This window comes from Sitophilus oryzae, unplaced genomic scaffold (genome assembly GCF_002938485.1).
Source record: "Sitophilus oryzae breed Bouriz unplaced genomic scaffold, Soryzae_2.0 scaffold_177_pilon_pilon, whole genome shotgun sequence".
In the NCBI taxonomy this organism is placed as follows: Eukaryota; Metazoa; Arthropoda; class Insecta; order Coleoptera; family Curculionidae; genus Sitophilus; species Sitophilus oryzae.
Window position 1 is genome coordinate 6,108,732 of NW_022146479.1, and position 26,163 is coordinate 6,134,894.

The 26,163-nt window shown below is 31.0% G+C and overlaps 1 protein-coding gene and 1 long non-coding RNA gene across 4 annotated transcripts in view; one reads left to right on the top strand and one right to left on the bottom strand.

Annotated features, from left to right (window-relative positions):
* The window catches only part of LOC115882155 (lachesin-like), a 450,816-nt gene extending 444,436 nt beyond the window's left edge, over nucleotides 1–6,380 (top strand). For both annotated transcript variants that reach the window (XM_030900029.1, XM_030900030.1), the window contains one exon: nucleotides 5,548–6,380. In XM_030900029.1, coding sequence (XP_030755889.1) covers nucleotides 5,548–5,687 — 140 coding nt within the window. In that variant the 3' untranslated portion in view covers nucleotides 5,688–6,380. The remainder of the gene's footprint in view (nucleotides 1–5,547) is intronic.
* The window catches only part of LOC115882156, a 136,163-nt gene extending 113,315 nt beyond the window's left edge, over nucleotides 1–22,848 (bottom strand). For both annotated transcript variants that reach the window (XR_004050154.1, XR_004050155.1), the window contains exon 1: nucleotides 22,696–22,848. This is a non-coding gene — a long non-coding RNA (uncharacterized LOC115882156). The remainder of the gene's footprint in view (nucleotides 1–22,695) is intronic.
* Between the last annotated feature and the right edge of the window lie 3,315 nt (nucleotides 22,849–26,163).

Below are 26,163 nucleotides of genomic sequence, written 5' to 3' on the forward strand. Positions count from 1 at the left end.
CAATGTTTAATGCTTGCGAAAAAAATAATATAGAGGGTGGTTCTATTTGTATTTGAGAAACTTTGGCAGCATATTCTGGTGATAAAAATAAGTAAAAAAGTTTGTATAAATTTATGTCCTAAAATGCTTTTTTTCGGGGATACAGGATAAGTTTCATTTTAATTTTTTTTCCAAATAATTTTAGAACTTGTCGATATTTGGACGCAAATCGGTGTCTGTATGTTTTGAGATGAGAAATTTGATTTCTATGTCAATTTCTATGTCAAATGTGAAGTAGGAGTCATACTGACATCGAAAGAAAATATCAGTGTTAGCTCAGAAATTATTTGGAAAAAATCTATTGAAAAAATCGAATTAAAAATGAAACTTCTACACCCTGTATCTCGGAAACAAAGCATTTAAGACATAAATTAATACGAACTTTTTTTACTTATTTTCATGTGCAGAATATACTGCCGAAGTTTCCCGAATATGATTCTGACCACCTTCTATATAATCTTTATTCTTTGTCTTAAACTGTCGTAAATGGAAACATATTTTTTGGAAAATACAAATCTAAGTTAATGGACTTAAAAACAAATTAGAAAAAACTAGACAGAAAGCATATTTCCCCACTGGACATTTTCAATTTAGCTCAGCCTGTGTTAAATTTGCTTTATTTTCCTTAGCAAGATTTCAAATCTTACCTATTATGTAATTTTATTAAAAAGAAAAAAAAACAATCCAGTTCTTTTTATATAGCAAGGATAGAAAAATATAGGAGGGTTAGAGAAATTTTGTTTATATTTTATTTGGCTATATCGCAAATAAAATATTTTTTTTATTTTCCTAGACCAACCCGCTTTAACGATGGAAGCGATATCCGAATTGAAAACAATTGGAAGCAATTGTTCGAAACATGCCTTAATTTTAAGTTTTTTTTTCGGACAAGAAGTGAATTATTTCAGTATAAAATATTATAATCTATTAATAAATTAAGAACATTTACAATTATTTTTCAAAATCTGCAACTGATCTAAATATTAAAATTTAGAAGTGAATCACTCATATTTATTCCAGTAGACCGAATGTAGAAAAAATAAAACCGTATGTATTAAGGGAGAAAAGCAAAATTATGTTTTCTGTATCTCTGAGTTACGTTCCTTGCATATCTAATCTTATATTTACCTAGCTGTGTATTGCTGAGGCGCGATACGTAGGGTCCATATATATTAGATCGTTGTCTTGTCCCTTTCAAACTGTTAATTTACACTGAATTGTGTTTGAAATCTACAGGGCGATTATGCCTAGACCATTCGAAACAATAATGCGCTATTTGATAAATGATCAGTACATTTAGCAAAGTCTTAGGATTAACAGACAAAAGAACGATTGTCCAATTATACATATTACATATATTATAATTAGTTTAATTTATTTATTAGAGATAGAATCATTAGAAATGTTTATTATAAGCACAAATGAAAAATAGTAAGAAAAAATATTTCTCCCTGTACATTTTACTGTACCAGACAATTCTTGCCAAAATGGTGACGATTTTTTTAATAGTACGTTAGAGTTCACAAAAAGGAAGCAGACCATTGCTAACACAATAAATGACATTTTATATATTTACTTCTTATTTGCTACATTTTAAGAGAGTCAATTTAAAGTAAATATGTTTGTTTTTTCTTTTACACTACTATTTGAAATTCTATTATAGTTAAATAAATCGTTAATATACAGGGTAAGTCTTAAATAAGTGCAAATATTTTTAGGGGTAGTATATTTCGACCCAAAAAACACAATTATGAGAAGATTTTTTTTAGTTTTTAGTTAAAAAAAATAATTTCCTGATAATGTGGTATTGGATTAAATTTACAAAAAAGAAACCCCAGAAAAGATCAAGCGATTCTCAAAATTTAAGCAAAAAGAAATTTCTTGGGAAATTTTCAAAGTAAAATAACTCGGTTATTTTAAACTTATTTGAAAAACGGTAAAGAGAAAATATGTTTCTTTTATCGAGATCTACCAGCCCTGAAAATATTTGCACTTATTTAAGACTCACCCTATATAAAACAAACGAAAGAAATAAAATATTACCAAAAGTTAAAATAAAGACATTTTTTACATTGGTTTTCCAATAAATACTTTAAAAATTTATAACTAGTTGTAATTTATATATTTCTGTATTATTGTTTCGCAGGTTATTTCACACTGACTTAAAATAATTAGAAAATTTTAAATAAACCACACACTATTATAAGATTTATACCTATGTTGCTTAAAGTATTACTTAAAACAATTTCTCAAATAAAGTTTATTAATATTATCTAGAAAATAAAATCGGCAATAATTTAGTATGCTTTTTAATTTTAGGCACAAATTATCCGTATGTGCCTATATTATGTGACTGATTTTAAAATGGCAAGCTCTTTCAAATCCAAAATTAAAACTAATGAACTAATAATAAAAAAATGAACGTCATAACTTTTTGAAGAGACCCAAATAAAGATATCGGAAATAAAAAAAAATGTACATTCAATCAATAGCAAAAAGTTTCAATGAAAACGTGCAATCTGTTCTGTATAAAAAATTGTTATAAATAAAATTTAGAAAAAGTAATCAATAGAAATTCTTATTTGTCCTGAGTTACTTTTGAGAAAATTATCAATATAATAACAATAATAAAAAAATCAGAGTCAAGATTTACACCGAGAGCTTCACCGACCTGGACATAGGAAATCCCATGTATATGTTTCATAGTTGTCGATTTTCGAAAGAAATCACTACATGTATATTATTTCGTATATTTTTCATTTTATTGATTTTATGGAAAGCACTGTTCATTAAAATGTTGTATTCTATGTTATAGGGCTTGTTTCTCTCTACAATTTCCTGTCTCACAATGTACCGTTTGTGTCGGGGAAGGGATCATAGTTTCATAGTTGTCGATTTTCGAAAGAAATCAGTACATGTATATTATTTCGTATATTTTTCATTTTATTGATTTTATGGAAAGCACTGTTCATTAAAATGTTGTATTCTATGTTATAGGGCTTGTTTCTTTCTACAATTTCCTGTCTCACAATGTACCGTTTGTGTCGGGGAAGGGATCATAGTTTCATAGTTGTCGATTTTCGAAAGAAATCAGTACATGTATATTATTTCGTATATTTTTCATTTTATTGATTTTATGGAAAGCACTGTTCATTAAAATGTTGTATCCTATGTTATAGGACTTGTTTCTCTCTACAATTCCCTGTCTCACAATGTACTGTTTGTGTCGGGGAAGAGATCATAGTTTCATAGTTGTCGATTTTCGAAAGAAATCAGTACATATATATATTATTTCATATACTTTTCATGTTATTGATTTCATGGAAAGCACTGTTTATTAAAATGTTGTATCCTATGTTATAGAGCTTGTTTCTCTCAACAATTTCCTGTCTCACAATGTACCGTTTGTGTCGGGGAAGGGATCATAGTTTCATAGTTGTCGGTTTTCGAAAGAAATCAGTACATGTAGATTATTTCGTATATTTTCATTTTATTGCTTTTATGGAAAGCACTGATCATTAAAATGTTGTATCCTATGTTATAGGGCTTGTTTCTCTCTACAATTTCCTGTCTCACAATGTACCGTTTGTGTCGGGGAAGGGATCATAGTTTCATAGTTGTCGATTTTCGAAAGAAATCAGTACATGTTATATTATTTTGTATATTTTTCATTTTATTGATTTTATGGAAAGCACTGTTCATTAAAATGTTGTATCCTATGTTATAGGGCTTGTTTCTCTCTACAATTTCCTGTCTCACAATGTACCGTTTGTGTCGGGGAAGGGATCATAGTTTCATAGTTGTCGATTTTCGAAAGAAATCAGTACATGTTATATTATTTTGTATATTTTTCATTTTATTGATTTTATGGAAAGCACTGTTCATTAAAATGTTGTATCCTATGTTATAGGGCTTGTTTCTCTCTACAATTTCCTATCTCACAATGTACCGTTTGTGTCGGGGAAGGGATCATAATTTCATAGATGTCGATTTTCGAAAGAAATCAGTACATGTATATTATTTCGTATATTTTTCAATTTATTGATTTTATGGAAAGCACTGTTCATTAAAATGTTGTATCCTATGTCATAGGACTTGTTTCTCTCTACAATTCCCTGTCTCACAATGTACCGTTTGTGTCGGGGAAGAGATCATAGTTTCATAGTTGTCGATTTTCGAAAGAAATCAGTACATATATATATTATTTCATATACTTTTCATGTTATTGATTTCATGGAAAGCACTGTTTATTAGAATGTTGTATCCTATATTATAGAGCTTGTTTCTCTCAACAATTTCCTGTCTCACAATGTACCGTTTGTGTCGGGGAAGGGATCATAGTTTCATAGTTGTCGATTTTCGAAAGAAATCAGTACATGTAGATTATTTCGTATATTTTCATTTTATTGCTTTTATGGAAAGCACTGATCATTAAAATGTTGTATCCTATGTTATAGGGCTTGTTTCTCTCTACAATTTCCTGTCTCACAATGTACCGTTTGTGTCGGGGAAGGGATCATAGTTTCATAGTTGTCGATTTTGGAAAGAAATCAGTACATGTTATATTATTTTGTATATTTTTCATTTTATTGATTTTATGGAAAGCACTGTTCGTTAAAATGTTGTATCCTATGTTATAGGGCTTGTTTCTCTCTACAATTTCCTATCTCACAATGTACCGTTTGTGTCGGGGAAGGGGATCATAATTGTCGATTTGCGAAAGAAATCAGTACATGTATATTATTTCGTATATTTTTCATTTTATTGATTTTATGGAAAGCACTGTTCATTAAAATGTTGTATCCTAAAAAAGGCGCATTCTCACGACTTTGTAACTGGTATACAGGGTATACACGGTGCGTCGGGTATATACACAGAATTTCTAAGTTATTTATTATAGCCAGATGACCAGACCACCGCCAGACCCTGTGGACCAGTAAAAAATACTTGCCAAGTACACGAGTCGTGAATATGCGCCTTACAGCGCATTCAGATGGAGCGGAGCGTCAGCGTGGACCGTCCGCGAGTTTCATGAGTTTAATGTACAATTTCACATGGGTCGCGTATGCTCTGTCCGGATGATTTCGTCTGACAGCTATCTTGAAAAAACAAGCACCACAAAAACACCGCGCGGACGCTCCGCTCCATCTGAAAGCGCTGTTAAAGTCATTACATGAAAAAAAAATGATTTCTTTTAAAATTATTTTTTTCAAAAAACTCAATTTGCCATTAAAAGATTCAATTTGAAGGTATGGCATCTTTGTTCTAATCAGGAGGGTTTTGTTTTCATTTTTTTGGTTAATTTAGCATTTTTTGTATCTCTCGAAACTCAAAAACGAATTCGTATGAATCATTCAAACATTATGCTCCACATTAAGGAGTTCTTTAAAAAGTTTCAAATAAATTTTTCTCTAAAATAAAATTTATTCCTCATTTTTAAAATTCACGTGGGATTTCCTATAAAATATTAACAATTAAATATTAATTAATTTATTTTCTTTCTTACAGGTGAGAGGCCAGCCGCTATGCAGACAGGATCAGCTCGTCTATCAAAAAGCTCACTAAACATTGTAGCTCTCCTAATTATCTCTTACATTTATCAAATGTGCACTTTCAATCAATGCCCTTTAGTGGGAGCTTCGAGGTAGCTATTTTGCCTAATCTTTAATTTCAACTTGTAAATATTGTCGACATAAATTTACGAACCATACAGGTTTTGTTACAGACATAAGAAGCTTTAAGGTGTGTTAAGTTATACACATATTTACCACAAAAGACAATGAGGCTCTCCTCAAAAAACTGAAGTTAGATTTGTACCAGGAGACGAACTGCCCTTGTTAGAACTGCCCTGTCAAAAAAATATATTTTGCTTCTTACTCTAAACAGTATACACAAATAACTTTTTTGTAGCAATACATAGTTTAGATAAAGTAAATAAACAGGAGATCTAACAAAGACTAGCTCTTATCCTGTCTGACATTAAATAACGTTGAAGAAGAATGACTTCATTATAACTGAAGAAGAAGAATTATTGTATTGTAAATACAAGTATAATTGGAATACCTATATTATATTAACTAAATAGAAAGAAAATTTTAAAAAATACAACTAAGAAAATTTGTAGAACTAAATCGAATTAAATAATGAATACGCCCTGTAAAAACCTTTTAAAGTTCTAGGGAATTTTTTAAAGCCATTAATTTGTAAAAGTACGATATCTATGAGCTAAGAAAAAATTACTCACCTAAGTCATGACTCAAATTGATGTATATAAAGAGGTTTTATTTTTTACGTCAGAGACGATTAAATGTAAAAAGACAGGTAGTAAATAAATAGAATTTGTTATACAGAGTGTCATTGAAATGGTGTAAAAAAATTCGGGGGGTGAAAATAGTAAAAAAAGTTCCTATAGATATAGGGCGGAAAATACATATTAAGGGAGTTAGGGGCACTGAAAGGGTGAATTTAAAAAACGGTTGTTTTGAAATTGTAGGCTTAAAAACGAGATAAAATTTCGAAAAAAAATCCTCTGCCATAAATTTTGACCCTAAATCAAATGGTGATACTGAAAAAATATTTGGAAAAGCGGAAAGGGTAGTTTTTGCAAGGGTGGGGGTTGTTTCGTGAATAACTTTTTTGACGTTATCTTTTTTGCAATGTGGGTTCATTTTTTGAAAACTACATACTTATTTCTACAAAAAAGTTACTGTTGTTGCACATCGCCCAGAGCGATGGTTTTCGAGAAAATTGAAGGCAAAGAGTTTGCTCTGATGGGTTGCTAATCCACATAAACTTATGAAAGTTATGGCGGTTCAAAAGTAACCAAGTAGTTATCAAATAATTAATTGAAAAATCAAAATTTCATGATTTTTAAAACAACTTATTGCTTTAAAAAACGAAATAATCCAATTAGCAAAATTCCTTATTAAAATAATGCATTCCTTAATTCATTCATAGTAAATGTTCAAAGTGACCACCATTCATTTCAATGCAGACATCTGATCTTCTTCTCCACAATCTGCGTACCCTGTCGAATATCCTTGGTGTTGTCCAAATTTGATTGGAACAGTCAATAATGCGTTGCCGTAGTTGCTTGTCAGTATCAATCGGCACTGAGTAAAGCAAATTTATTTAAAACCAAAAGAGTTTATTTCGTTTTTAAAGCAGTAAGATGTTTTAAATATCATGAAATTTATGATTTTCCAATTAATTATTTAATAACTACTTGGTTACTTTCGAACCGCCATAACTTTCATAAGTTTATGTTGATTAGCCAGTTAGCAACTCATCAGAGCCTTCAATTATCTCCAAAACCATCGCTCTGGGCCATATGAAACAAGAATACCTTTTTTGTAGGAAAAAGTATGTGGTTTTCAAAAAATAAACCCGCGTTGCAAAAAAATAACCTCAAAAAAGTTATTCGCGAAACAACCCCCTACCCTTGCAAAAACTAACCTTTCCGCTTTTCCAAATAATTTTTCAGTATCACCATTTGAGTTAGGGTCAAAATTTATAGCAAAGAATTTTTTTTCGAAATTTTATATCGTTTTTTAAGCCTACAATTTTAAAACAACCGTTTTTTAAATTCACCCTTTCAGTGCCCCTAACTCCCTAAATATACATTTTCCACACTATACTTATAGGAACTTTTTTTACTATTTTGAGTTGTACTATCACCTTCCGAATTTTATAACACCATTTCAATGACACCCTGTATTCCTTCACAAAATTGCACGGGTAAGAGATATTTTTGAATATGTTTCTGTTAAAAATACTCAGATTTAGAGAAATTTAGTTACACTGAGAAAAATAAAAGCAAGAACATATCCAAAAAAATGAATTTTAATGATTTAAAAGATGTTATGTACAATTTTAAATTGTCCTAATGATGAATATGATCATGATGTCTATGCTTCAAGATGGATTAAATTTCAATAATAATATAAAAAAATCTTTCGTATTTTTCTAAGGGTAAAAAATCAAATCAAATATATTTGCATTTCATCGACTCATCTAAATAGTGTGTAGTTAAGGTAAAAAAAATCGGCTAACATGAATTGCGCAAAAAAAATGCAGGTTGTTATTAAGAACACTGTCAACGAAGCGATATGTATCCGATTTTATCTTAGGTTATATTTAAAACTCAACCACACTTGTACAAATTTTGCGGTGGCTAATAGGTGTACATAAGTTTATTATAGATGTATAGGTTAATACATAGCAAAAAAATAACCAAAAAGTCTAATAAGATATTCTTTTTGGAAGATTCAATAAAATTTCGAAAGCGATCTTAAAAGACATTTTGCATCATTCACATTTTTTATCTCCAGTTTTTCATTAATACTATTGTTCAACTATACAGGTTTGCCTAAACTTAAGTATAACAAAGATACCAATCATAATTTTAGGAACTATTTCAACTAAGGACTTTATGGTAAATGTTGGAATCTTAGGCAAAGTAATCGACCTGTGTAGGTTTTAATAAAAATTAAATTAGGCCTACATGTTCAATACATATTCGTTTGTTGTAAGAAATTCGTTTTTCATTGTAAATATATCTCATTTTAAAAATATACCAAAAAAAAGAATATTAAGAAAAATACCAAAAATACTTTAACTTACCTAAGTGTAAATGGATGTGAAATTTTTGTTAAGTTTTTTTTTAAATATTTGTTAAAGATCCTAATTCTAATAAATGTTTTGAAATGTACTTATATATCGACAGGTTTCAAGTATCTCAATTTAAAATGTGTAGTACCTATGTAATTCAATGATATAATGTAAAAGTTTATTCATAAATAAACGTAAATCTTTAACAATTGTCATTTGTTTTATTTATCATTTTTTTAACACCTCTATGTATATCGCAAAACAATTTCCGATGCACGTCATCAATCATATCGACATTGACACTAAAGTCTATAAACCTCACTAAATGAAATTTTGGAAAAAATGTTTAAAATATTTTTACTTTATAGAGCAAATGATTGTAACAGATATTATATTTAGATTAAAGCTGCAAAAATTAGTTAAACCGAATTTTATTATCGCCCTGTTGGTCACATTGCGCCGTGTTCAGCAATGTTGTCCTTTATTATTTGACAATTATTATCCAAGTGTCAGTCATTATTTTGTATAATATGGTCCTGTTGAATCTTTGTAAGTAGTTCTCGTTTTTTTGCCTATTTTCATAGTATTTTTTTTTAAATTTCACTTTTAAGCACAAACAGTTCTTTTAAGAAGTAAATTTTCTAGAGTTTTTGTAATGCATTTCTTGAAATTGTGTGTTGAACATATGCCGAAGCATTTAAACAAGCAAAGAGCTTGTAGTTTCCCTGTTTTTTTTTAACTGTTTTGAACGAGAACGTTAGAATAAAGGTCCTTTATTACCCTTGACTGCAGGCAGAAAAGTAAGTTTGATTGACACTACTTTCAAAGTTAGTTTTTATTAAATTCTGTGATTATTAATTTGTGCATTAATAGCACTTTCTTACTTGTTATTACCGCTTATGGCGTTGTAAGATGTACTTCAATAAATAAATAACCCATAATAACGCTGATAATAATATTCCTAAAGGACTAGTTTTTGCCAATATGTAATAAGTAAAATAAGCTATAAAACAAATAAATCAATTAATCACTTAAATATTAGTTATTAAATTAAAAATAAAACGTAAAACTTTTTAAAAAATTATATAATAAATATGTTGTTTGTCAATTTTAAATTAAGATTCATCTCATAAATCCAATGTCTTTGCATAAATCCATCACAATCTGGCAGCGCTGTCACCATCGCTTGTCACTCAAAGTTGATCACGTGCATCGGAAATTGTTTTGCGATTACCATAGCAATATACACAACACGAGAATGACAAAACCGTCACAAAATCGTCGTCAGAGTGACCTATAAAAGGATAATTGAGGATAATTTTTGTCAGGCACACCCCTATACGTCATTTATTGAAAACTAAACATGAAAACCTATTAAAATTTAAATATGAAACAGATTGTTAAGTTGGTAATCATTCAAACACAAATCTTTTCAATCATCCAGGCACGTATGATTTTACATCCATGACCGTCATATGTATATGTGCCGATTATTAAGACACCACCTCTTTTATTAGACCTAGCAATAGACACGAAAATAAACTAAAAATATACTTTAAACCTTGTATAATCTTCTTAAGTTAGCAACTGTAATATCCATACAGGTTATTTAATATAAAACATGCATAATTAAACTTAATTTTGTACACTTGGCATATGTTGCGAAATCGATCAACTATAATATGAAATCTGTAAAATACATTTTTATTTATTATTGAGTCTATGTAAAAACTCCTCAATTTTTAACAAAAACGGTGATGTGACAAAAAAAATGACGAACACTGGTACAGTGCTGATTACTGGTACACTTACTTTAGGAGTGGACTCAAAAATTACCTACTCAAATTATTGTTAAAGTTTTGAGCAATAGTCATAATAAGGCTTTAAATGGAAGCATTCTGAAAAAGAAACGTATAGGTAAGTACACAAATATCTAAAAAAATGCGGGAGTGTCCATGACCATAACAACAAAAAAGAATAACTTATGAGGACAACGACCTCAATGTTAAGGACAAACCCTCATTGTATCTTACCAATAAATGTAGGACACTACATTTTACTTGATATGAATAAAATACGTGCCAAATCAGACAGAAAAAAGATTAGAAAATAAAACAATTGAAAAAAATAGCATAAGTTATAAGCTTAGATTTCTTTATCTAACAATAGAATAAAATTTTTAATTAACGGTCAGAAAACAGTTAGTTTTCTTTATTTGGTAAACAATAGTTATTTAATAGTCAGATGCCGCATTTTTATACAGTGCTGGACAAAACTAATGAGATACATGATACTTTAAAAATTACATTTAGAGTGCAATCGGCCGATAATAAGTAGTTCTAGAAGGTATTAGCGGCACTTTTGATTACCCTGTTACTTCACTGTGGATAAAACAAGAATAATAATTTTTACTACACATGAGGACATAGGTACTATAGCTATCTAGCCAACTGTCTAGTAATTATACGTCATAGTTTATGAAATATAGCTTGTCAAATTTCTTTAATTTTGACACTGACTCACTGACAGATCATCAAATGTCTAAGGTACTTTTAGAAACAGAAGTGTCACAAACTTCAAATTTTGAATTTTAGGTGGCATTAAGCTTATAATGGAAGGAAAAAATGAAAAATCTCGAAACTTCCTAATGGATTAAAAGTTGTCTATATCTGACATTCCGGCGATGGTAATAATATCAGATACTCTGCAAACTTCAAAAAGTATAGGAATACTTGAAATAACAAATCGGATGTCTATTTAAATTCATACTTATCAATAATAGCTAAACTCTGAAATGTCCTTTCTCTAAATTTAAAATAATTTTTCTATACAGTAATGAGCCAGACAAACGGTATAGATGTTCTTTAATAAATTATTAATATTAGATTACAGTCGGAAATATTAGTGATAATAAACAATATAACAGTTAACGTGCAATATTTCAAATCGCGAAAACAATAAAAGCAGAATCAAGCTTGTTTTATTGATTTTAATAACATCAATAATAATGGTTGTTATAGTCGATTAATATTCAGTATTGCCCACTCTATGGCCAATAAAAATGTAATTTCCGCGAAATTAACCAAATAGAACGTATACAGGACAGTAAAACTTTGTAACTTTAATAATAATTACAAAATAATGATTACACATATAGTTTCAAATTCATTTCGCTGTCAATTATGCAGCAAACTAATTTAATTTTATTCGATCATATAATTTATTTTGGAAGATTATATAAATACATTGACCGATACTGGTAGATCATATTATTATTGTTTATCTTTAGACCATTGATATACCAGATAATAATACAATAGATAGATGGATCTAGGTGCCTACCTTCGTAGCAAATATTATTGCAGAATAGCACATAATATTTATATACAAAGGCAGTAATTTATTAACAATATACAAATAAATCATCGTTTTATGTTATCTCCCTCTATACTAAATTCGTTTGCTTTGAGAAAGCTATAAATTTTGTATTAGAAAAGTATCCAGAAGTTATAACAATAGCAGTAATATATTCTGCAAGGCGAAATTTCAGCAAGTATTCGGAAACTGCTAATAGAAAACTTTGAGTTGTCACAGCCAGCTCTAATGTACAGGGCGTTTAAAAAAATAATCAATTTATAGATAAAAAATAATGAAATGACGGGGCTTTCTTAAAAAAGTCAAATAAATAAATATTACTGTATTAACGAGGGATTTGATTCTGTGGATAACATAGTACCTGGGTCTTTTGTCGTATCCACTCTATTCTTTTACGCCTTTCTTGGTTATCCTAGCATATTTCGTTCCATTGAGCATTGTGCGATCTGTAGTTTCCTTATAATATCCGTTTTAAAGGTGCGTATACATATGGCGAGCACAACGCGAGCCGAGCACAAGCCGAGCCTGCCACAAGCTCGATTCGTCATATGTGTACTCCTCCCGCGAGCGCCTCGCGAGCCGCTCACAGTGTGGTCGTCGCGATCCACTTCTTGTCAGTTTTTGCGACGAACATAACGGAGCTCGCAGTTATAATTTGGACGGCGCCGGCGTTGTGGCAGGTTCGTCGTTCTGGTCTGATCGGCGAGCATGGAGCCTACATGGTCGAAGGATATTTTGCTTCAATTAGTTGAGTGTATAGGACGCATACTATTTTGTGGGACCCCAAAGACGAACATCATTTTAAAAAACCAAAAAAAAAAAATAGATGCCAGGAAGGAAATCGCCACTTTAATAGGCAAACCTGAAGAAATATGCAAGAAAAAAAATATAAGCATGTTGGAAATTTATAGAAGAGATAGGAAAAAGGAAAAAGGGTCAGTAGGAACAGGAAAAGGTGAGCTTTGCAAAAGAAGTATGTTTATTTATAGAATGACATTTATTCAACTACCATCTGAAAAACATATTAGTACAAAAAGTCTGAGTACACCCCTTTTTTTCGTAGCAACTTTTTTTACCATAATTAAAAGAACTAATGATACATTTAAAACCTTCAGTTGACGTGGGTCTGCAATTTTTTTCCAAAAATTTTATAGCCCCTTTTTTTCATGTTTAAAAAAAAGCTGAAAATTTTTTGAGTGGTTTTAGGTAAACATGGTTGGTACTATTCGAAAGAGGGGCAGAAATTATATACCTCCTGAAAATTACACAACGATTGAACAAAGAATAATTTTTCTCTTCAGGAGACATCTGAACCAAGCCGCGTCAAGAACTGCACTGACACTGAAAAAAGAATATTTCTTGTGTGCTCGCGACCCATTTATATTTCATATGGATCGTTGCTGGCTCGGACTATGATCTCGCTGTTTTTGCTGCTCGCGGCGAACAACGAGCACAACACGGCGCGCTCGGCTTGCGTTGTGCTCGCCATCTCGAGGTTTCATCCAGGTCATGCATAGATCATTATTGGTTACGTTAGGTCACATTGGTCGAATGTTTTCTTCTTTAGATTAAAACACAAAAAGTGACGGTAATATTCTGTTGTTATGCCGAAAACTTTTTTGGGTTAACAATATTCTCAGTTGCATTGTATTTTGGTTTGCATTGCATTACGGCTAGTTCCCCGCTTTCAAACACTAACAACAAATCAATTGGAAAAAATTGTCCTAAAAAAAAATACGGAAAATCCCACACGGCCCCTCCTGACAATGCCATCCTGACCCCTCTGGCCCAGTTCAATCCCGAGTGGCATTCTAGCTTTGAATATGATTGAGTTTCTTCTAAGTACTCCATGCTAACTTAAGTCTTCTGTTTATTTCTGGTAGTAGAGATCCCGAGCTGTGTATTAGTTGTCCCAAATATACATATGTATTCTTCTATTATTTCCAGTTTTGTGTTATTCGTTAGAATGTCTTTTCTGTCTACTAGTTTATTGTACATTACTATAGTTTTTGCTACATTTATTTGGAGACTACTACAAAGAGACCTACTTTATTGCTGGCTGTATTTAGTTCTTTAATTTGTAGTTGTAGTTATTCAGGACTATTGGCAATTAGGACTGTCATCAGCGAATCTTGATGGTTAAGATAATTTCAATAATTTTAATTAACATGATATTTGGCAACATTAAATCAGTTTTCTCTGTAAAATTCAGTTTTGTGACATCGTCGGTTTTTCCCTTTACCCTTCAAATATTATAGTGTTTTCCCAACTTATGCTTAAATTTTTAAAGGAAGCAACGCTGTTTTTCTTTAAAATTTCACTTGCATTATTCATATATACTTGGTCTTGCATGTGCTCGACACTAGATAAAATAACAAACAAAATATTTCATAAAGGGTGTATTGAATTATTTTAACTAAATTTAAGTACAAATTATACACACTAACCTGAAAATATTAAACGGTATTTGTAATTTTGCATCATAATAGCGTAATATATTGTCAGTATTAGTCAAAAGGATATACCGCAAAAAATGGCACAATGTAATCTGTTTAAAACAGGAGAGAGGGAAAAACGGAAAACAAATGGAGGAATGCATAATTGAAATGAAAACCCGCAGTTTCCTCGTAAAAATTGGAAACAAAAATGCCATAACAAAGCAGTTAGCTATGTCACCGAAAGCCCGCTGAGAAAACAAAATACAATTATTCCACTCGTACAAAAACCAAATAAAAATATGATTATTGTAAAGAAGACCCTAATATGAAAAAATGAAAGTACTCGTTCATACATTTCTTAGATACTTTATATCTTAAAATAATGGTTTATACACAGGGTGAGTCTTAAATAAGTGCAAATATTTATAGGGGCAGTAGAAACATGATTATAAGGTTTTTCTCGCGAAAAAAAGATTTGGATTTTTTTTAGTTTTTAGTTAAAAAACATAATTTCTTGATAATATGGCAACAGAGGTAGTAGATTAAATTTAGAAGAAAGAAAATCCAGAAAAGGTCCAGCGGTTCTCAAAATTTAAGTAAAAATCATTTTTCTGGAAATTTTCAAAATAATATAACTCGGTTACTTTGGGCTTATTTGAAAAACGGTAAAGAGAAAATATGTTTCTTTTATCGAGATCTACCAGCCCTGAAAATATTTGCACATATTTAAGACTCACCCTGTAAAATATCTTAATAAGAAAAAAAAGTAGAGAATGGTAAAACACACAATTAAAAAAAAATCAATATACAGGGTGGTTCAAAAAATGTGTGACGGATATCAAATATACTTTTTAGTACACCCTTTTTGCAAGATATTTTATGTTATTTTTACACGATTTATTTAATTTTTAGTCGACAAAAAGTTGGAAAATTAAAATTAATCGATCTGATCTTATTTACATATCAAACAACAATAATTCAAAGTTTATGAATGATCGTCAAACTTCTTTGATAATATTTTTAAAGATATATTACATTAGAAAAAATAGGAGGATGAAATACAAAAAGAAATGAGATCCCCCATTAAAAAAACAGAATGTAAAAATTCCCAAAACACAATTCTTCCACTACAAAAAGTTGTAAGACCTCATGTAAAACCAAAACTCCCTTTATTTTATTATTTAGTCTGAATATCAATTTGAATTTCTAAGCAACAAGTCCACAAATGACGCTATGTTTTCCCTCCTTAATAAAGTTTACTCCAGCCTAAATAACCATTATTCTACAGCAGCAATTTTCTGTGAAATGTTTAAGGCGTTCGATTGTGTAAATCATAAGATCCTAATTAATAAACTGGAGCACTATGGGTTCAGGGGAACATCTCTCGAATGGTTTAAGTCGTATCTGAGCAACAGAAGTCAACTTATGAGGGTGGATACCACGTTGTCTTCTAGCAAGCCAATAGAATGTGGAGTACCACAAGGCTCAGTACTAGGCCCTATTTTGTTTCTTCTTTTCATTAACGACATTGCCATAAACATCAGTGGCAAAATATGTCTTTTTGCGGACGACACTAGCTTCACTTGGAGCAACAAGGACGTCACTTCATAAAATTATATCAAATGACTTAATCACTATTAAATCTTGGTGCGACTCGAACCTCCTGAGTCTCAACATTTCTAAAACAAAAGCTTTGTCGTATAAAAACTCGCTGCAGCCTTTTGTACTTAACAGCACCGCCATTGACGTAAAATCTGTAAAATTCTTAAGGCTTGTTGTAGACAATTCTCTGAAATGGGACATACATATCGAAGCTTTGTCGAAAAAATTGAGCTCTGCCTGTTTTGCATTAAGATCTGTTTCTAACGAGCTTAACTTGTCAGTGGCTAGAACTGTTTATTTTGCACTTTTTGAGTCGCACCTCAGGTATGCCCTTCCATTCTGGGGTACGTGTTGTGCGACTCAATTTGACCGCATTTTCAAGCTCCAAAAGAGAGCTGTTCGATATTCACTGGGACTAACCAGCAGAACTCATTGCCAGGACTTTTTTAAAAAATTAAAAATATTGACTCTTCCTTCCTTATTTATATTTGAATCCGTTTGCCTAATACGTAAGCCTGTATCAGCTTCTCAAGAAAGGCCATCTCACACTTATCCACTCAGGAACGCGGAGCAAGATCTTTATCTACCTACCCCACGCTCAGAGTTAGTTAAAAGTTCAATATTATACAAAAAATGCACAATCACCTGCCATTTGAAATCAAATCCATAACATCATTTTCTTCATTTCGCAAAGCATTGAACTCTTATTTACTAGACAAGGCTTTCTACGCTGTAAATGAATTATATTTTGAAATTCGAATTTGATCTTGTAAACACTGGTCTAATGTTTGCTATTGCTATATTTACTAATGACATCGAAATAAATTTATTTAGAGGTCATTGATATTTACTATAAACTAGCTAAATATTTTTGAATGTTGTTTTTATTTTTTTGTTCTTTGATATTGTAAACATTTATAAATGTTTATTTTAAACAATAAGACTGACAATATTATTTGTATAATGTTTTGTATTATCCTTTGTTTGTTTGTTTGTGTACCTTGTTTGTTTACTTTGTTTGTTTAGTTTACCTTTGTCTACAAATTAAAATATTTCTTGACAATAAAGGCATTTATTTATTTATTTATTTATATTTAGTCTCTGTTAAAGCACCTACTATGTACTATACCTAAATTGATAGTATCAATATTAGACATCTCTATTTCTGTAGTAATTGGCAATGGAAATGACTTGGCAATTGGAAGTCACCATAATTAATTATAAAAGAATAATCTCCCATTTCTATTACTAAGTAAAAAACAATGCACTTAAGAATAATATTTTTAATAAGTAGACTATCATATCTTGCAATTGCCAAGTCATTATATTTATTACAGAAATAAAAATGACTAATATTGATACTAACAATTTATAAAATTATTGAACAGATATTTTTCGTAAATAAAATAAACTGCCTTGGTTTTAATTGAGGTCTCACTTAACTTGTAGGGGGTAGAATTGAGTTGAAAAATTTATATTCAATTCTTGTTACAGTTGAGGGTTTTAGCATCATCAGCAGATGATTATAAACTAAGTTTATAATCATCTGCTTATGATGCTACCAAACTAAGTTTATAATCATCTGCTGATGATGCTAACATGGTTAGCGAAACGCGCGTCCAGTGTAAAAGTAAAAGTGTTTTGGTGTATTGTGGTGATTTAGTGTTTTTATTTTGTTTTGTTCAATTTTTACATTCTATATTTTTGATGGATTAATATTTTATAGGCAAAACCTAACGAAATCCAAAATTTATATATAAATACTCAAAACCTGAACAAATCTGATGTTCCGTTAAATTGCAAAAAGGTAGAATAAGGAAGAGAAAATACGGAGCCCCGTCATTTAAAGTTAATACGATTCTTGATAAATTAATAAACTTCCTATTAAGCGATATTTCGTTAATTCGGAACTAGAGAATAAAGGAAGGTTTAATGAAAAATTTCCTTTTAGCGCTGATAAATAATGACGGACATTATAAGGTAGAGAGGCCAAGTGCTTACCGCCTTTATCGGAAGCTATAAATATTGAGCTCAGGGAATTTACATTGCAATATCCACTTGCTAGCAGATATAAAGCTATCTATATACGGCTGAACCCTGAAACTCTTTATATACCCTCTGCCAGGCACCGTGTGGAGACTATTTGTCATAGAATAATTTATTTCCTGCTAAATTATAATCCTGAATGAACAAATACTTTATTTTCTCCATTTAGGGAGGTAGTTGCCACATTATTAACTCGATAAACTCCCTACAGAAATGGTTGAATAATTAAATGTTATTATTATTTTAATCAGAATTTTATAAACATTTATGAGCAACCGGAGTATTATACAGGATTTAAAAAAAATTGTACCAAAGAGCCTTTATCAAGATATACTGTAAAATGCTAAAACCTTTTCCATGTCTATAGCCATAAAAATTTGCTATTGTACTGCTGGTACTTACTAATTAAAAGATGTAGAATAAGAAAATGTAGATAGAGTATTGTCGTCTTATAATAAGGGACGTTTTACCCTTCATCAAAAATTGCTGAAAAACAACGGTTCAAAAAAATAATTTTCTGACAAATCCAATGTACCTAAGCTTTCAAATGTGTGCATATTCTGAATCTACATCAAATTTCCTACAAATGCTGAAATTTTAACAATTTTATGACTACGATTACTCTGACTCTACTAGGGCCTTTCAAATGTGTAAAAAATAGCCAAAAATGATCATTTTTCCAACTAGTCATGAAAATTGGTGATTTTTGGAAAATATAGGTGATTGTGGCCTTACGAGTATATTAGTAAATAGGAAAAATTTTAACTATCTTCAAAAAACGCTAAAAAACAAACATTTAAAAAATGAATTTTCCAACAAAACCGAAGAATTTAAGCTTTTAAAAGTATACATATTCTTAATCTACATAAAATTTCCTATAAACGCTGAAATTTTGAAAATTTGGTTGTATTTTGTAAGACCTTTAAAAATATTTAAAAAATAGTACATCGGAAAGGATAACACCGTTAACAACAGCATAAAATATAACGGTTATCAAATAGCTACAAAAGAATTAAAACTAAATTATTTTGCCATAGATTTTATTCATATTTTTCTCTAAAACGGTATGCAAACTTGGAATGGTATAACCGTAATTAATAATTTCATGTTTAAGTATTATTTGTAGTTTTTATTATCAAAAACGCTATACCGGGTGCGTCCCAAATGTGGCTCACCCCTATAACTTTTTTATTTTTTCAGATAAAAAAACGAGATTTCGTATGTTAGTATATGACATAAATTGGGATTGATTGACGCATTCAATTGTTTTTGGTCACTTCGTGTTTCATCGGAAATGACTACAACTTTTGATTTTTAAATGACACCCCGGGTATATTTTCACTTTATTCGATAGAAAATGATATTCTGAATAAGATGACGTATCATATATCAACTTTTGACATTCTCGTTTAATAAAAAAAATGTATTTTAAATTTTAATCTAGAGTGCCATGGCTATGTTAAAAACACTAATTCTTATTCAAGGAGCCTTGGAAAAATAGATTTGATCGTCTAATGTTTTAGTGTCTTGTCCTGGCCGGTTAAAAAATGCCCAAATCGTATTTTTAATCATATCTCATTTTTTTCAAATGGAACGAGGGTGGCTCATTAGCATATTTGGGAAAGGCATTTTTTACGAATAATTTGATACCACACACTTGGTATTTCGTGTCAAATTTTCGTCATAAACCGCAAGTTATAATTTCAAATAAACCATATGCAAAAATGTAAAAAGTTGACATATGACATGTCATCCGATTCAGAGTGTTATTTTCTATCAAATACAGTAAAAAGAAATACTGAGGGTACCATTTAAAAATCAAAAGTTGTAGTCATTTGTCAAACAGGAAGTGACCGAAAACAATTGAATACGTCAGTCAATCCTAATTTATGTCATATACTAACACACCAAATCTCGTCTTTTTAACTGAAAAAACAAAAAAGTTATATGGATGATCCACTTTTGAGACGCACCCGGTATACATTCATATTATATATGCTGAAAAAAGGCAAAAAAACACATACACCAAAAATTAATTTCCGTTCTTAATATTGGCATTTTGTGTCATTTTATGAATTCTGAATGGTTGCCGTGTCTCTAATAAACGCAGCCATAATCCATTTTATCTCCTGTGCAATTTCAAATTACGTATATTCCAAAAATATTATCTGTTCAATCGTATTGTCGCATACCAAATTCAACGATCATATTCCCACTGATATTAGCAATATTTATTAAAAAAAAGAAAGCCTAGAAAAACATAAAAGCGCAATTTTTATTTGAACGAGCTTTTCGATTTTCATTTTATTTTTTATTTCGAAACATAATGATTAAATTAAATGTTGTTTTTTTGGCTTAAACATTTCTAAAAGTAGTAGTTAATTATATATACCTGCTTAAAGCTAATACCCTTCTAATACCAATATAAAGCTTGCTTAAAGACAAAAACCAATATTATTTGTCTAAAAAAATGAATATTAATAAATATAGAATACTTTCACCAAACAATCAATCTGTCATATATTACTTCTTATTATTAACACCTTGAAAAAAAATGCATTCATTATAAAAAAATGTGCTTGTCATACATACTGAACTAAGAACGCTTTCCTTATACACGTTTAAAGTTTTAACCATCAAAAAGTTAATCATCAAAAATAGGTCATTGTAGACTTACGACAACAGTAATGGATGTAGAGACGTTTAAAGTTTAAATTATCATCGACAGTAGCTAAAAAACAAGGATTCACAAAAAAATTCCACCAAAACCACAGCCATTTAATAGTCTAAGCGCTGGCTACATAAAAAACCTTATCATCGTTACATAGCTAATTTTTTGTGTGAAGTATTCTTTTGTGTAGTCATTATGAAATAGTCATGTCTGCCAGCGCGATCCCGGGGCTTAAAGCGGGGGCGGCCAATCGAAAGGGTAAAATTTTGACACTAAAATTATTATGAGATACATGAGTTATAATTGCGAAAATAGATTTTATTTATTATTAAGAAATGTGGAAAATTGTTGGCAGACATTTTTCTAGTCGCTAAAATGCCGACAGACAACACGAAAGAGGCATGAAATTTTAAAAATTATTAAAAAATGAAATTTGAAGAATGAAAAAAATTATGGCATATTTGCATGCCGATTGGTGAAATGTCATATTTATTTATTTTAAAAGCCGTATGCAAAAGTGCCGACAAAAAGATCGTGGCTCAATCAGCTGCAGACAGTTATCAAAAGCGCGATATTACTCTAGCGCTTTATTCAGGGAACGCTGACCGCCTCATCCATTTAAGTATAGATAAATCATATAATATACGATTATATTATAAATATATTTTTTATTATTTCAATAACTATTTTTTGGTCTGCCCTTTTGCATACGGCTTTTTAAATTAATTAACAATAAACATGACATTCCACCAACCGACATACATGTATGCCATGATTTTCTTTTGTCAAAATTCTATGCCTCTTTCGCGTTGTCTGCCGGCATTTCAGCCACGAGGAAAATGTTTGTCAACAATTTTACACGTTTCCTAATAATAAATAAAAGCTATTTGGCAATTATAACTCGTGTACCTTATAATATTTTTAATAGCGAAAAAAATGGGCATTTTTTCAAACATTTTTCATGACATGGCACTGAATTTGGTAAAACCACAGTTAAAACTGAGTTATTTCGAACCAAAAGATGTCAATAAGAAAATATAGGCCATTGTGGCCATAAGAGTACAATACTAAATGTGGAAAGAGCTTTAACCATCTTCAAAAATCGCTCAAAAACAAGAATTTAACAAAATATTAAAGCCAAAGCCCATTTAATCTTTTAAATGTAATAAAAATACTGATGGTAAAAGTCATTTACTTTTAGCACTGGTGCTAAAAGTAAATCACGTGATTTACTTTAACACTGAAGCGATAACAATAATTATACTCTCCAAAAAAAAATCTACAAAATAAAATATATAACTATACCCTAGCAACCATAAACTTCATAATTAATTTGATTTCAGAATGACATATTATGAATTATTCATTAACGTAAAAAGTAATACCTTGATATATACGAGCATAAACTTGTTTGTAGAAAAAATAGTGTATGATATGTGTGCTAAAAGTGATTTTATTTTGTTCGAAGAGATGGGACACTCCACCTTCGGCGTCGTGACCCAAACTTCCCTTCTCACAAAATAAAATACCACTTTTAGCACTTATATCAAAAATAACTATTAAATGAATATTTTGATAAATTCTTGTGTTCTTGAAATTTTCAAAATTTTATGTGTCTTATTTGTCCAAGGTTTCTGAAACTGAAAATGTGTAAATAATAACGAAAAAAATGAAAAATATTTACTATTTAAAAGGTGTAGAATACAAAAACATAGGCCATTATGCTCTAACAAGTACAGTACTATAAACAACAGCTGAAATTATACCATTATAATAATAAAATGCCCCAATGTTATGTAACAAAAGTCCATGAATAGAATTACATATAAAAACAACTTTAGAGCAAATTCCAGAATTCAAATCTCGGTATAGTAGAAATTAAAACATTCAAAAAGGAAATATATGTGTACTTACATGTAACTGGATAATTTTGACCACTAAAAACTCTTTCAAATACACCTTCTCTAAAATATTTTAAGAAAACACTGCGAAACTGTAATCACTACGATAAACACAACAGACAGACTCGCTGTTTGGCGCAAAAAGCCGTTGTCAGGGCAACGTGCCTGCTTGATAATTTTTTATGCTTTCGATGGAAAAAATATATTTATTTATATTTAAACTTCAGTAGCGTGTAATAAACTTGTATTTAAATAATATAGAGCGGCAATTTATTATAAAAATATATAAATAATTTACTCTTCCTCAAAAAATATATTTAGAAATTATTTTGTATGATTTATAATGAATTTAAAAGCATTTTTCAAATAAATAATTATTTTCCGTGCAATAGTTTTATAATTTGATTAAATTTAACTCTTTGCAGTATCAAAAAGTTCAGTAGCGGGTGATAAAACAAATATTATGATGTTTAATTCGTGTCTAAGTGATTATTATTTTTTTTTAATAATGATAATCCAGAGATCAACAAATTATCATTCTGTGTACTATAAACAATTATAAACATATGTACAAATTACAAGTTTTATTTACTTTTTATGGAATATATATTATACCCTGTAAGCCAAAATAAATATAATTGAACAGGTTACAAAACTTTCCATTTTTTATTATTACAAATTTCTGGAAATGGGTTTTTATGGTTACATCCATTATTTAAATTTAAATAAGAGAGAACTATGCAGACATTATCTTATCTATGTTTACATACTAATAAATTGTCCCGAATCAATAAGATTTAAATATATATTGATTCGGGTACTAACTAACTTCTAAAGGCGGATTCTCGCGACTGGTGTACCTGGCAAGTACGCCTATATTTGCGTACTTGGCAAGTATACTATCTTTGTAATCAACAACAATTTTTTTTGCAACAAGCTTGGCGTTCATGCTGCGCGACGTGTGACAAAAAAATTGCACAAGTAACAGCGCTTTCAGATGGAGCGGATAGCGTCCGCGACGGACCGTCCATCCGTCGTGTTTTTTCAAGAAATGTGAAATTGTTCATATAAACTACTTACAGTACGTCTGCTGGATCTGTGTCTATGAAAGGAATGCGGACAAGAAACATTTAAATAAACAGCAATATATTTTATACGTCGATTTGACGAGTGCGTCACCGCAAATCGCTCCTCCCACTCATTTTATTAGCTACTTGCAAATCTGTCGAATTTTTATTGATGGGACGCGTCGTCTATTTTTTTACGAAAAACATCGAGAGAATATCGTTTCCCCTCTCACGGATACCCCGTAGCTACAGAACGGACAGACGTACTGTACTACGTACTTGCTCGAAGTCGCGGACGGTCCGCTCCATCTGAAAGTGCTGTAAACCACTCATACCGCATGGCAAGTATATCCCAATAACAAATGTTTGTACAAGTACACGAATCGTCAGAGTCCGCCTTAAAACTAAACATAACGTTTTAGGCTAAGAACTGTGGCTAAGAACATAGTGGAGCGGCAAGCAAGCAGCACGACATCGCGTCCAAATCAAACCTTTGAGGACATGTACGTGTGAACATAGTAAAGGCGACCTGCTCGAGCGGTTAGATCAAGCGGCGAAATCGATTCAAATAATTTTGTTCGTCGTTCTGTCGCGCTGTAGAAAATGATGGATTCCCAAAAATTAATAGATTTAGTAATTGTAAGAGAGATTTTATGGGACCAGAAAGATAGTAATCATCATAACCAGTATATTTTAGATAAGTTATGAGATGAAGTGGCAACAAATGTTCCTTAAAGATTATAAAACTTGCCACACTAACTCCGGTTTTTGAAAATTTCATGTATACAACACCTTCTGGTTTGTTGGTTGCGAATCAACCGAATGTTTGGGACACTACTGCCCAGACTTTTAGCCACTGTTAACATTTTAAATTATCAATAAGCAAAAGAAAATAATAAATTTGCAAGTACCTCGCTATTCTTTGTCGTTTTATTTTTCAGCATTTCGAGGCTTGCTCGATGCGGTATAGCGCTGTTACCCGCCGCTATCCTCGTCGCTTCATTATGTTCTTAGCCTTACCTGTCAAGTAAAGTGGCGAATGGGATGACTAGCTAGCACCCAGAGTAGGAGGACTATTTTCTTTGCTTAATTTGTTCAGCTTCTCTAGGCATTTGACCAACTTCGAATTGATGGTTACCGGGCTCGTTTTTAATGCTGCTTGATTCTCGGATAAGATTGCTATTTCCTGTTTCCGATAATTTCTATCTAAGATAAGTTGTACGCATCTTTAAATATCGTAGATTACTGCCTGAAGGATGCTAGGATATTGCCCATTTATTCGGTTTGGTTTGGTATTTAGTTTTCGGCCCAAATTCTCTTATACTCGTTCCTGCTTTGGTTTTGGAAGCATCAGGATACCACGTTATGGTATGGTATTTTACCTACCAAACAAACGTTTCTCTCCCCAATCCTTTCTATTGCTCATTGCTACAGTAAGGTGATTCTCAAAGATGTACATTCTTGGTATGTCATCCACTGGGAGTTGGAGGAGTGGAATTTTCCTTTTTTGCTCCAAACTTCTGAACTGATATTCGCATATTCTCCCAGCACTGTTTCAATAAATGACTATTCTTATCATTGTCGCATTGGCATAACTACCGATGACAATGTGCCGTAGTGTTAGGTCTACTATGACCTCCATTGCTGCTGTTGGGCATTTTCTCATGGCTCCTGTGACCTATGATGCAGATGCATGCCGGTCTCTGCATTTTGCACAGCGTTTGCCATGCTGTACGTTGCTCTAGTTTTGTGTACCAAGCAACTGTTCGATAAGTAATCATTGGTCTTTTACTATTATGGTATACATTCAGCGCAAAATGTTATGGACGCAGCCCCATCTATTTCCCGCCAGTCTTCTGCATATTATGAGATACTTTGTGCCTTTGCTGGTATTGTTCTTAATACGCCTGTTCCATAGAAGTTTTTTTTTTCTTTTATCTCACATAATTTGACTTCCTGTGATTAAGACCGATTATGCATATAATTAAGACGGAAAAAACATATAATTTTAATTAATACCATTAACATTAACAATTTTGTGAAATTATGCAAAAATATTGGATATTTAAAAGTCGCTTATTAAAGATGTTGTAATATATCCATATTTTTTTGTTAATTTACTTATATTTTTTTAGTTTAGGCAAAATGACAGTTTTGTTGTAAAATCGAATGATCCTCTCAATTCTTTAGACGGTGTTCCGTCTTAATTCATTTCAAGCAAAACGATTCGTTTTCTCGTCTACGCACGATGTGTTTTACTTGAAACCTTTTAACTGTACAGATAAGACTGACCGGTAAACCATTATGTGTAGATGATGCTTTAAAAAGCTGACGATTAGCGCTGGTAGAGCGGCTGAAACGGTTACCCTAAATAATAAATAAGTACGAAATGTGAGACTGGTTTGTTGAGATAG